Source organism: Lycium ferocissimum, chromosome 7 (assembly GCF_029784015.1).
Source record: "Lycium ferocissimum isolate CSIRO_LF1 chromosome 7, AGI_CSIRO_Lferr_CH_V1, whole genome shotgun sequence".
Lineage (NCBI taxonomy): Eukaryota > Viridiplantae > Streptophyta > Magnoliopsida > Solanales > Solanaceae > Lycium > Lycium ferocissimum.
Genome location: NC_081348.1, coordinates 43,232,178 through 43,245,449, shown reverse-complemented (window position 1 = coordinate 43,245,449; position 13,272 = coordinate 43,232,178). Strand labels below are relative to the sequence as shown.

The 13,272-nt window shown below is 35.5% G+C and overlaps 2 protein-coding genes across 3 annotated transcripts; both read left to right on the top strand.

The window, feature by feature from the left end:
• Window positions 1–320: 320 nt before the first annotated feature.
• LOC132065232 (alpha-1,3-mannosyl-glycoprotein 2-beta-N-acetylglucosaminyltransferase) lies at window positions 321–9,226 on the top strand. 2 transcript variants are annotated; one of them, XM_059458518.1, is made up of 19 exons: window positions 321–461; window positions 1,729–1,779; window positions 2,131–2,218; window positions 2,477–2,539; window positions 2,799–2,833; window positions 2,938–3,014; window positions 3,106–3,151; window positions 3,245–3,307; window positions 4,173–4,239; window positions 4,340–4,408; window positions 4,481–4,550; window positions 4,970–5,031; window positions 5,413–5,503; window positions 5,590–5,683; window positions 6,024–6,086; window positions 6,197–6,235; window positions 6,352–6,522; window positions 7,512–7,642; window positions 8,790–9,226. In XM_059458518.1, the coding sequence occupies exons 1-18, from the start codon at window positions 399–401 to the stop codon at window positions 7,626–7,628; spliced, it is 1,329 nt and encodes a 442-aa protein (XP_059314501.1). In that variant the 5' UTR covers window positions 321–398; the 3' UTR covers window positions 7,629–7,642; window positions 8,790–9,226. The 2 variants fall into 2 exon arrangements, with proteins under 2 accessions (XP_059314501.1, XP_059314502.1); XM_059458519.1 differs by lacking the exons at window positions 321–461; window positions 1,729–1,779 and having other exon boundaries at window positions 2,214–2,235.
• A 1,880-nt stretch (window positions 9,227–11,106) lies between these two features.
• LOC132065231 (metallothionein-like protein 4B) lies at window positions 11,107–11,857 on the top strand. Its single transcript, XM_059458517.1, has 2 exons — window positions 11,107–11,391; window positions 11,483–11,857. Exons 1-2 carry the CDS (start codon window positions 11,309–11,311, stop codon window positions 11,646–11,648), a joined length of 249 nt encoding a protein of 82 aa, XP_059314500.1. The 5' UTR covers window positions 11,107–11,308; the 3' UTR covers window positions 11,649–11,857.
• The last annotated feature ends 1,415 nt before the right edge of the window (window positions 11,858–13,272 follow it).

Genomic DNA, 13,272 nt, shown 5'->3' with positions numbered 1-13,272 from the left:
TGAATTCTTATGTCAAATTTGAAATATTTAAATTCTCAATTAATTTTAAATACACATATTTCTTAGATTTTAATTCTTATCAATATGGTAGAACTAGTTATAAATTTATTAGTCTTTTCAGTTTTTAATTAATGAGATATGAAACTCAATTGGAATTTTAACATTAAGAAGTGTATTATTTTCATTTATATGCAACAAATAAAAAAATAATTTATTTGCATACTTTTATTTATAACGGCTAAATGAAATCTAAAATCAAACGGTACCGGACAACTACTCAGTGTAACAGCCGTAAAATTTTGGGACGATTTGAGTTTAGTAATTAGAGGGTAAAAATTGTGATGCAGTAATTGGAAGAGATCTAGGATCGGAAAAGGAGCAAGAGTCAAGAAGAAGAGATGAGAGGGAACAAGTTACGCTACTTGCTCATCCTCGCTGCTCTCGCCTTCATATACATACAGGTTATCCCTATCTTTCTCATATCATTTAATTATTTCTCTCATATTTCTTCTTTTTTGGTCAACTACAAATTAACATAGGTGCGCTAATTCTTTCTGCTCCCTTAGTTTTTTCTTTAATTCTGCATTCTTTCATATAAACACAATTTGCCCCAAAAATATTGTCAGTAAGAAATTAGGGGGACTAATTTTGAGTTCAAGTAGAATTTAGAAAAACAAGTTTGTTATTAATCTATAAAACAATCTCATCATCATCAACAACTATTACGTCTCCTGAGCTCGTTGGGGTTGACTATATGGATCCTCACTATCCATTTGGGGAGCAGTCAGGAATTCTAATGAGGGGTTTTGAAAAAATGCAAACTTGCACAATCAGTGAATAGCTTAACTATCAAGGGGATGCAGCAATTTATATGTAGAGAAAAACTGCGTTTACCCTATTTGTACAGTGTACCATTTCCACGAAAGAGATTCAATGAACCCCCTTCAACAAACTTAGCTAGGCCACTGGTCTCTCTTTTAGGATTTTGGGTCGCAATTCCCCTTGGCAAACATAGGGTGAGCAATTAGGAAAGCATTGAGATTCACATGTCCCAAACATCTTTGGACGCTATGCAATTGCAAATTCTTATAGCTTGTAGCTAGGCGATGGGATTGAAAATTTCCTTCTGCTATTGCAAATTTGCAATAGATTCTGATGATACTGTGCCAACTTATGCAAATTATTTACGTTACCATACTGTGTTGGTTTAGTTTTAGTATATCTCTTATCTCTTTCTGATGTTTTCAGCAAAAGCAAATGTTAACATACGAATTTTAGCCACAAGGGGCTGGCCTAACAATTGAAAAATTGCGGTAGCAACCCTGGGAACCAAGGTTGGAATCCCTATAGAGGCAAAAGTAGAAGTTCCTCTCCTCTCATCTGGCTTAGCTTGGTGGACGGATTTATTCGATATCTGTGCTGGTAGGAGGTAGTAAGTACCCGGTGGATTGGTCGAGGTGCACACAAGTTAGCATAGATACCGCATTTATAAATAGAAAAGTTTATACTGCTTAGGGAAAGCCACAACTTGTCCACCACCCAAAGGAATCCTTTCTTTGCACTATTAGCTTGTTTCATCTTTACTTTGGCATCTGAGGTTACTTGGTTCTGTTGACATAGGTGTTATGAGACGAATTTAACTTCACTCTCTTTTTTCGTTCTGGATTAGTGTTTGCTTAATGGTGAAGTAGGTATGTTCTAAACGGTTGTGTTTGCTACATTGCTCAGATGCGGCTTTTTGTGACACAGTCAGAATATGCAGAACGCCTTGCTGCTGCAGTGAGTATCTGGACTCATCTAGTCATCCTCCCTACATGGAATCTAAATACCATAGACATATTTCCTGTGCCCTACTGTTTAAGTATTTATATTCACGTCACGTATTCTGAACATAATGTTTCTAAAAAGCTCATATGCTCCAGTTGAAGGTATCTTTCAACAATGTCATTCAGAAAATCTTTTCTTTTCTTCTCAACAGGAGATTGCTTAATCTTCTTTTGCATTTTCTTGGCAGCACACAACTGCACCCTGTGTCACACAACTGCACCCTGTGTCAATGATGTATGCTAAAGAAAGAATAAAAGAACTTTTAATTGCTCATAATGTGTACAAATCATATGAATGATACAGATTGAAGCAGAAAATCATTGTACAAGTCAGACTAGGTTGCTTATTGACCAGATTAGCCAGCAGCAAGGAAGAGTTGTGGCTCTTGAAGGTGCACTGTGTTCTCCGGTGTAGTCTTTTCTTTCTTTGTTGTCCTCTTTCCAACTATATGAGAAATGGCTTTATTTCCTCCATTCTAATCCTCCATTCTACAAATGGAGCTACTGGAAATCGTCTATCTTGAAATTTTTATGTAGGTTTTCGTCCTATCTTAATTGAGTGCAGTGAAAAAAAATGGTGTGGTTTCTTTTAAAAAATTTGCTGAACGGGTAGTTGTACTTTCCTTATCTTCATCTTGCTACATTTTCAGAACAAATGAAGCGTCAGGACCAGGAGTGCCGACAATTAAGGGCTCTTGTTCAGGATCTTGAAAGTAAGTTCATAAATTCCTCTTTCTTCTTTCAACTTTTCGTCCAAAAGCCACTGCTTTTAGTCGCAGTAATATGAAATATATTCCTGTAAACATGATAGTATCATTCCATTGTACATGATAAATAAAAATCTGTTAGCGTCAATGTGTCAGTTCACATCATTGAGTTATTAATGTTATGGGCTCTAATACTAGTTATACTCATGCCTACAAGTATTTGTGCTTATTTATATATTTGATGTTTGTTAATTATTTGTTACAGGTAAAGGAATAAAAAAGTTGATTGGAAATGTACAGGTTTACATACATCCTCATATCTTCAATCATACTTTCGCTACCAACATCTGTTGACCTTAATTCTGTCAAATGTTTGTTCATCACCTAATTACTATATTTACTAGATGCCAGTGGCTGCTGTAGTTGTTATGGCTTGCAACCGTGCTGACTACCTGGAGAGGACTATTAAATCCATCTTAAAGTATGCTTTGTATCAAAACAATTTTATCTGCTTCTTATTAAATAGTAGATGCCTCAGCTGATAAGCCCGGTACTTCCTTTGTTGTCATCAGATACCAAACATCTGTTGCGTCAAAATATCCTCTTTTCATATCCCAGGTACCCATTTATTTTCCCTCTCATAGCCTTCTATCGTATGCTTGTCTTTTTTCTCTTGTTGAACCTACTTTCCGTTCTACCTCCCTTTGGCAGGATGGATCAAATCCTGATGTTAGAAAGCTTGCTTTGAGCTATGATCAGCTGACATATATGCAGGTACTCTTCCCTACTCCTTGAGAAAGGGAAAACGGATTCATTTGGGGTATCTCTCTCTGTGAAATTTAAATCAGGCAGGTCCTTACTTGGAGGACAAGTATAGACTAAAGAATGTGAACTCATTGTTTCCAGGCTTGTTTTTACTTGCAACAATCGATCATCGTCATTCCAATAACAAGATTGTGTAACTGTGAAACACGTTAGTAGAAAAATTGCCCATAAGTAGTTTTTATCTGCTAAAAAATAGAAAGGGAAAACATGCATAATCTATATTTGACATGCAAATGTTTTCCTTACCAGTTCAACTCTTTTTATATTTCATCTATTCATTATGTGACACAATTTGTCCTCTTTCACTATAAGACAATCCAAGTGGAAGAGGCATGTGTTCTTTTATTTATGCTTTTAAGCTACTGTTACCTTCTCAAAAAAAAAAAAAAAAAAAATTATGCTTTTAAGCTGCAACTTTTCCCTTTCTCTTGCTCTTTCTCGCTCTATGTGTGATTTCTTCCTCTCTCTCTCTTCGTATGAGTAGCCATACTTCTGTTTTATATGTACATTCATCTTCTATACTACAAGGTTCATAGTTTTATAACCTATCAGTTGCTAAATTTGTTCTGGTAAAAGGTTTGTGTCGCATATGAGATGAATCTAGCTTCTATTTTTTAATCGTTTAGTTTTAGGTGGCTGCAGTTATTTTAGTCTGTATCTTGTATCTTTTGCTGACTAGCGAATAACAGTTCTGGCCTCACATTAACTGTAGTGTAGAACCATTGCTTTTAGCTTGGTATCAAAATCAAACTCTTCTTGGCACTTTTTTCTTGACTGTTGTTAAGAATGGACTTTTTAATTTCTTTATCGACAGCACTTAGATTTTGAACCTGTGCATACTGAAAGACCAGGGGAGCTGATTGCATACTACAAAATTGCACGTAAGGATGATTTTATCTTTTTCTTCATTTTTTTTCTTTGCTCATTTTTATTTCAACAAGTGTTAGTCTTGCCTTAGCCATTGGACCACTCTTTCCTTAGGTCATTATAAGTGGGCACTGGATCAGCTGTTTCACAAGCATAATTTTAGCCGTGTTATCATACTAGAAGGTACTGCTGATCTATCTTAATCACTATGTTGCATATTCTCTGTACTTTTTTCTTCTCACGATATCTGTGCAGATGATATGGAAATTGCTGCTGATTTTTTTGACTACTTTGAGGCTGGAGCTACTCTTCTTGACAGAGACAAGTAAGGGCATTCTCAAAGGATCCAGATTTGCATGCTTTACTTTCAAAGGATTGTTAGTCTCAGGAAAATCTGTTTTTTTCCCTCTTGTTATCCAACTCCCCATTCAACCTTTTGGATTTTTCTTTAAAGAACCAACACAATTGTATCAGATTCAGAATGCATTCAAGATCTCCTGCTCTACCAGGCTGGTGGTAGGAGAAAATCTGATGGTAGCGAGGGGAATAAACTTCCATTTTGATTATATAACATTCTTAGCAAAAGGACTAAAAACTGCTCCTTGCATAAGCTGGTTGCCAAATATGCTAAGTGAACCAACTAAAATGGGTCTCGGCCTAAAACATGGGGATGATTGGTGAAAAATGCCTGTTCTGAATGTCCCAAGTGTAACATTTCTTACATCCTTGTGGTGAACATCCCAGGTCGATCATGGCTATTTCTTCCTGGAATGACAATGGACAAAGGCAGTTCGTCCAAGATCCTTGTAAGTTATATCTTTGGTCTAGCATTCATAACTGACCTGTTCTTTTGGTACAAAGTACAAACACAAATTAATATGTCTAAGATTGTCATAAGAGAAATCCACGTTTCTCTTTTCTGGACTCCTATAGTTCTTTCTAGGATTGCGGGCTTCAATTAAATATTTTGAACTGCCAAAGAAAAAATAAAATAAATAACTAAATGGTTTTACACATTGATGTCATTGTTGAGCTGAGAAAAAGTGTTTCACCCATGGAGATTAATATCATTGTTTTCTGCTCGATGTTGTGGAATATATTGGTGTTATTTAGGTGTTTTTTAGCAAAGTGAACAGAGCATCGCTTATCTAATCCCACTGAAACGCTTTATATTGATTACACTGCAGATGCTCTTTACCGCTCAGATTTTTTCCCTGGTCTTGGGTGGATGCTTTCAAAATCAACTTGGGCCGAACTATCTCCAAAGTGGCCAAAGGCATATCCTTTCCAACTGATGTGTTTATTTCTTGTATAAATTAATTGCCTTGGGAACCTTCAAAGATTTTCTTTGACCTTACTTTTACTTACTGGGATGACTGGCTAAGGCTCAAAGAAAATCACAGAGGTCGACAATTTATTCGCCCGGAAGTTTGCAGAACGTATAATTTTGGTGAGCATGTATGTGTATACAAATCCTCCTTGAAATCATTTGCACTTTGGCTCATTAAACTAAGTTGAGCTAGAATTTTATCTACAATGGTGTGATATTTTCTTAATGAGATACTTATCAAGAGAAAAATGTTTCTCATTGCTGCTCATCCCTTCTAGAGCTGTTTTATCAATTTCCACGATCTAAATAAAGAAATGGGGATCATATAGCCAACCCCAACTTATTTGGGACTGAGGCGTAGTTGTTGTTGTTCGACCATCTTGGTGAATAAGATGAATATTCCCAATATTTACCAACCTTACAGAAACTTCTCCTTAAACCTTGTCAACAATCTTTTGTTATTTACAGGGTTCTAGTTTGGGGCAGTTTTTCAAGCAGTATCTTGAGCCAATTAAGCTAAATGATGTACAGGCATGTTACTAACTTCCTTGTGTTATTTTATTTCCATCATCCCTTTTTCCTTGTCTACTCATTCTTTCCATTTGTATGACATGTGTTCCACCTTGGAATTTTGTTGGAAGGTTGATTGGAAGTCGATGGACCTTAGTTACCTTTTGGAGGTAATGATTTGAGGATTATGTACTGAAAATTAAAGAATTTAGGAAAGCTGTCACATTATTAGACAGTTGATTGAGAAATTCGTGATTTAAATCCTCTTGTGGTTTCGTGTTCTCAGGACAACTACGTGAAGCACTTTGGTGACTTGGTTAGAAAGGCTAAGCCCATCCATGGAGCTGATGCTGTTTTAAAAGCGTTTAACATAGATGGTGATGTGCGTATTCAGTACAGAGACCAACTAGACTTTGAAGATATCGCACGAAAGTTCGGCATTTTTGAAGAATGGAAGGTAATGTGTATGTGAGGCCTTCTATTTCATATAGAATTGCTTATGACCTGAGATTTGATCATATTCATTTGGTGGGTTCTTTAGATGCAGTCATTATATATGTTGGGTATGGCTGTGCATTGCATGTTAGGCATCTATTCTACATAACTCTGAAACAGACTGTTGAGGAGTTCAAAATTCATGCCTGATTTTATCCTTTTAGCACTTGTCATTTACAGAACCCAATTCCACAATTCATCCCCTTATAAGGATTGAGGTGTAAAGGGAGGTGAGATTTGAAATACATGTTTGCCGCCTTCCATTTCACTTGTGCCTATATATGGGCTTGGGGACCAGTCAACTTTCTGAGTTTGGGCTGGAACAAAAAATGAGCTTGCCAATATGTGCAAGATTTGGACAGTATTAATGGCCTGTACGCTGGCTGTTCTGGCCTTATATATTTATTATAATTTATATTTTTGATATATTTGATATTGAAATTATATTTTAATAGTATGTATTTGTTCTGTAATAATATACCTACATGTATAGAATTGGCAAAACTTAAATAGGTGGCAATTTATTAAAAAATTAGACTAATTTATAGCCTTTTATTTGTGAATTTGGTTACTCGATCAATTGATTACTCAAGTCTTAATTGAACTGCAAACTAAGTTATTTTTTGGTAAATAAAAGTTCGATTATATTTAATGTTATGTTTTCAACTTTTAAAGATAAATTCTTTTAACGCCCATTTGTTGCTCATGGTGAGTCCTACTCCGGGAAAAGGATGCTCATGCTGTTGAAATTAGACCTATGATGGGACGCAAGTCAGATATGGGTTTGGGTAATCTGTGTTTAATATGGACCATTGACTGGCCCCACATCGGTTCTTTGCTTGGACCGTGGATAGGTCTACTCACACTAGCTGTTTGCCTGTGAATGGATTTGTCCTCTGTCATGGTTCTTTTGCTTTTTGTAAAACTTGCTTTAACTGTTTATTTCATCAGGATGGTGTACCACGGGCAGCATATAAAGGAATAGTAGTTTTCCGGTATCAAACATCTAGACGTGTGTTCCTTGTTTCCCCTGATTCTCTTCAACAACTTGGAGTTGAAGATACTTAGCAAAGTAATGATTGGTAAGTTTATGTTCTTCTAATGAGCAAAACTTTTTGAGTATTCTATCTATACACACATCTTTAGTAGTTTTTGTATTTTAAGCTTTTGCATAGAATTTTGTTATACATCATCATCATTAAGGAAAATAATCACTTTAGAAGGCTCGTGAAAAAAAAAAAAAAAAGAAGAACACCAAACTTGGATAGCCTTACTATTATCTGAACAAATCTCTGACCTAACGCCACTTCTTATGACCAGTTTCCTTTACAAGGTAAACCCATGCATTGTCATTTTCTAAAATCTTTAATTCTTGCTCATCACCTGTGCAATCCTTTTCCATGTCCGTACCTGTGTTTCTGACCGTCTTTCCATAGACTCCACCTCAGAGTGAGAAGATGTTTTATCCAATATAAGGTGGAGTATATGACCAGTTTCATGTATAAGCAACATGCATCACTTTACATGAGTTGTATCATGACTTTAAGGCATCTTAGCAACTTTCTCACCCTTTCATATGCTGAGTTAAGCATAGTATGCTACAGCATGGTTACACTTTACTCCCTCCAGCCCATTTGTATGAGTGTATAGTAGCAGTAGCAAAAGAAAAGATTTAACATATATTAAAAACTTAGTTTGATAAAATTAAATGGATTCAAGTTCCTGATATTCGTCAGATTGTATAGCATGATATTTCTCCTTAAGTCCCATTTTCTTTGTCACTTCTTTCTTGTCAACGGACCATTTAACCAACTCTCTTTTGTGGATTAAACTATACATGCATCAGTAGTTTTTTTTTTTTTTTTTTTTTTTTTTTTTTTTTGACAATCATGAATAGATCTTTTTAACTAAATATTTAGAACTTACACGAGTACTTTAGCTTACAAATTTCCTCAATGACAATAATGTAAGAATACAGCTAGAAACTCTAGTAAAAACTCCTTAGTTTACGGAGGCTAAATGTAACAAATAGCATCAAATAATTTGAGGCTTTGTAAAATAGAAAGGCAACGACTTGCTTGGAATTGAGGCATAGTAGTTCTTGTGGTAAAATATGAAGTGTCTGGAGGATATTTTATTGTGAAAATAGCAATAAGCTCGTCTTTTCCCGAGTCTTTGCTAGCATGTTTGCGGACACTGATGTGTATTTCTCTCTACTCCATTCAACAGGAGGCAGCGCAACAATTATAGACTTATTTGGTAGGATACTTTGGAAAGAGCTGACACCAAAGCATGAGTACTAGTAGTAACATACAACGTTTTAATGTTAATGGAGGAGCCCACTGCCTACTCTTTGAAGGGATGATGGATGAATCATCACCACACCTATTATTCAAGTGTTAAAGAGGAAATGTACCCCTATAAACACAATGTTTTTGCTTCTAAGAAGGAACATTACGATTATGAGCAACTCCCTACGCCATGCTTGAAGAAATATGGGCACATTCCTTCTATATATCATTGACCAAACTGTAGTAACTTTCTGGTTTTGAGATTTAAACGTAAAACCTTAAAATCACATTGTAAGTACTCCAATATGATTTTATGTCTGGGGCACTCTTTCTAGACATGATGATTGAAGAGTGGTGATGACGAAATTATTCGAATGCACGTAATCGTGTGTGTAGCAGCAGCTCACAGAAACCGTGACAGTACTATCTAAACCAAAGTACCGCCTCCCTCCAATTTGTTTGACCATCTTTTCGTTTTAGTTAGTTTAAAAGAAAAATTGATATCTTTTTATACTTAATAATAATTTAATTTTAGACTTTCAACTTTGTGTTCGAGGATTTATAGTCACATAAATATTTATGGCTTGTTTTAAATTATAAGTTTTAAAGTTTTTTTTTTTTTTTTTTTTTTTTTTTTTTATTTTAAAATTTAAATACTAACAAATACTCACACATCATGAATCGGAGGGTTGGGGGGGCGGGGGAGGGGTAATTAAAAGGCATGAGTTGGGGGCCAAGAAAAGGCACATCAAGTGTTGATCGTCTCAATAACTCCCACCTGACTTTCGCGATTTGACAAATTGACGGCTTGATCGGTTACCTCAACATAACAATTCGATATATTATTTCCATTTGGTTGGTAATTCAAAAACTTCATTATTTGACATGATCATAATAAGTAGAAACAGCCTTAAGACTGAATTTCTAATGTAAGCCTATTTTAATAGATTAGTGTATTTACTTGCTTTTGGACATTATCAGATTTTATAGAGCCTGTTTGGATGGGCTTAAAATAAGTTATAAATTATGTTCTAAATTTTATAAGCCAAATAAAAATAAGTTGGGGCCAAATAAAAATAAGTTGGGGTAGGCTAACTTATTTTTTTTGGCTTATAAGCTGTTTTTAGCTTATACGCTGCTTTAGATAAATTAAGCCAAAATTCAATTATTTTTTTTATTTTATGCACAAAATGATTTTAAATTTACTACCAAACACTCAAAAAGTGAAAATAAATTTTATAAGCAACTTATAAGCCAATCCAAACGGGCTCATAGTCTATTCTGAGGAGTTATAACAAGCTATTTACTTTCTTTTGTAATTTATCAAATTCTAAACTTTACAATATAGTTAGAGAACGTTCGTTGAGAATCACGTAATTCTAGAGCCCGTTTGGATTAGCTAAAAAAGTTAGCTTTTAAGCATAAGTGCTTAAAATTCTTTTTAAGTGCTGAAAGTTATTTTATAAATAAGCAGTTACGTGCTTAAAAATTTTTTAGAAGTAAGGGTAATATTGACATTAATAGAAAATATAAGGGATAAAAGGATAAAGTTGTTGGTCAAATCAAAATGGCTTTTAAGCCAAAAAAAAAAAAAAAATGGGGGTTAGGCAACTTCTTGGTTTTGGCTTATTTTAAGCATTTTTTAACTTAATTTAAACTGTTTTTTATTTTTATCAAATATCCAAATAAGTTAAAATGGCTTATAGGATGATTTGACCAACTTATAGGCCAATTCAAATGGCTCTTAGTATTTACAAATCAATGTGTACAAAATTAAAGTGATTTTATATATGCATGGTGGAAATAGCAATACTACTAGCTACTCCCTCCGGATAAAAAAAAGAGTTCACTTAGCCATTTATACACCTCTTAAGAAAATACTAACTCCTAGACAAAAATAAGTAATTTGACTTAATTACTCCTAATTAAATAGGCATTGGGATTTGATCATACAACACTTAATAGGGCAAATATGAAAAAATAAAATTAATTCTTTCTTGATTTGCTAAGTGAATTTTTTTTTTGATAAAAAAAAAAAGCCTAAGTGGACTCTTTTTTTTTTATCCGGAGGGAGTAGTAGATAGTAGCTGAGTAGGGGACAGTTGAAGAAGAATAGGTGGCATGCATGGGAAAAGAGAGTAAGAATTAAGCGGGCGGCTTGACACGTAATAGCCAGGTGTCATGGGATCCCGCAGAGTGTAGCCACCTGGTTCACTGGACTAGCCAAATTTAAAGGCAATGCGGTCTTCATTCCTATCTATCCGCTCACCTAGTATCATTTAAGATAACCATAAATTGTCTAGGTCAGCCCTTAATTTGTTGCACTTTTCTTGTTTCCGTTTAGATTTCACAGGAATTTCCCCATATATATCATATCGGCTTGCGAATAAGTACTTACTAATTAAGTAGTAGTATCCACCTACAGGTGCAGCATACAAAAGAAAGAGGGCTAGAGATATGGCTGATGTAAGAGGAAGTTCTGCTACATGCAATGAAAGGTGCGGTTGTCCTTCTCCCTGCCCTGGTGGCGTTGCTTGCAGGTATATACTTTATGCACTATTGGATAAGTAGTATTCTCTTACTTATTAATTGAGCATAAACGCATATATAATCACGAATATATGCATGCAGGTGCACAGGGGAAGACGCAAGCATGGAGCACAAGAGGTGCTCATGCGGAGAGCACTGTGGGTGCAATCCTTGCACGTGTCCCAAGAGTGAAGGCAGCACTGCCGCTACTGGAAAGGCTCACTGCAAGTGCGGTCCTGGCTGCACCTGTCCCACCTGTGCCGCTTAATTATACTACTTATTAGACTCTTTATCACTTAATTACGTACTTCCTCTAGCTGTGCTAGGTTTCCCATTATATATGTTGTACCTGTCCCATCCTCGCGAGTGTGTCCTTGTTTGGTAGGACCATATTTTCTTCTTCATATGTATGGTGCGTGCATCTGTACATACTACTGGTCATCCATTAAATAACCATGTCATAAAAAAGTTTTGACAGTCGTGTTAGTGTGGTTTTGACTTGTCTTTTTATCATGTGATGCGTTCTTTTGTAGTTTATTTTATCCATCGGCAATTAATTGGCCAGGTTGTATAAGTATATTTTTTTCCCAGTCAGTGCGAAAGACTTGTACGTACTCTTTTTTTTATTAATGAACGGTATGAATTTACCAGGTATTAGAAGCATTGATATATAGTGGAGCTTGCATTATAGTCGGGCAATATCCTAAAAGGAAACTATTCGTGGCAAATAGTTTCTTTTAAGAGATTTCTGAGGAGAGTGAAAAAAAAAAAAAAACGTATTTGAAGGTGCGATTCGATGAGGGGCTCTATATATGAATGATGGAAGAGTAATTAGTCGAGGAATCAAAAAAGGCAAACGCTTTCTCACATCGCACTGTGAGCGAATTGGTAGTACGGTCGATATTCAACTGTAAACGCTGTCCAGCCAAAGATTTTTTACTCTGCGTCTCCCACAACCCACAATAGTTGTGTGAGGCCTTTCATTGGATGGACATGTTCAAGTGTGTGGGTCCCAAAATTATTTATTGACGCGGTTAGCTAGAGGATGCCAGTTAGGAATCACTATCCCTGTAGACTGCAGCAGATTGTAGTCGATCATGTATCTTTTATGTATATAATAATAATAATAATAATATTGGAGTTCAAGTTCTACTGTTGGAGATGACATTTTTTGTTACATCATCGGGTTAACGGTCAGTTGTATACAAATGTCAAAGCCTCTAGTTCGCAGTAGTCATACTGCCGCAATAGTTCCTTAAGTTTGTTAAAATCTTTCTATTTCAATTTCAGTTGCGAAAAAAATAATCGGAAGAGAGAATGTCAGTAGAAAAAACAGAACTATCATATGTAATACAGCACAACCTTGGTGTATATGAGGACCATGTAACAAAATACGTGTCCAGGGAATCTTCTCAATTGTGACGCTGGCGTTCATATGTCACCGAAATATGAAGTTGAGTAAAAACTCGTAGCGGAAAAAACTGTGTGCACACATACGTTACATTTTTTGTGCGGTCTTTAATTTTGACCTTCCCCTAATATTGGGGGTTCGACTCTCGGCTCGGTAAAAAAAAAAGTAAGGTAGAGTTTTGTAAAATTTCAATTGAGTAAAAAAAAGAAAATTTTACTTTAATGCAAACCTCTACCTTATGTTTTGCCTTCAGGCATAAGGCAAAACTCTGTCTTAAGGTAAAGTTTGGCTTATGCAAGAGTTTCAAACTCGGCCATGAGATAGTAGAGTTCTGCCTCTGCTTGAAGGCAAAACTTAACTCTATTTTAAGGTAGAGTTTCAAACTCTGTCTAAAGGTAGTAAAACTCTGTCTGAAGGTAGCAAACTTCTGCTTTTGCTTGAATGCAGAGTTTTGCAAGCAAATCTCAACCTGAAGGCAGAG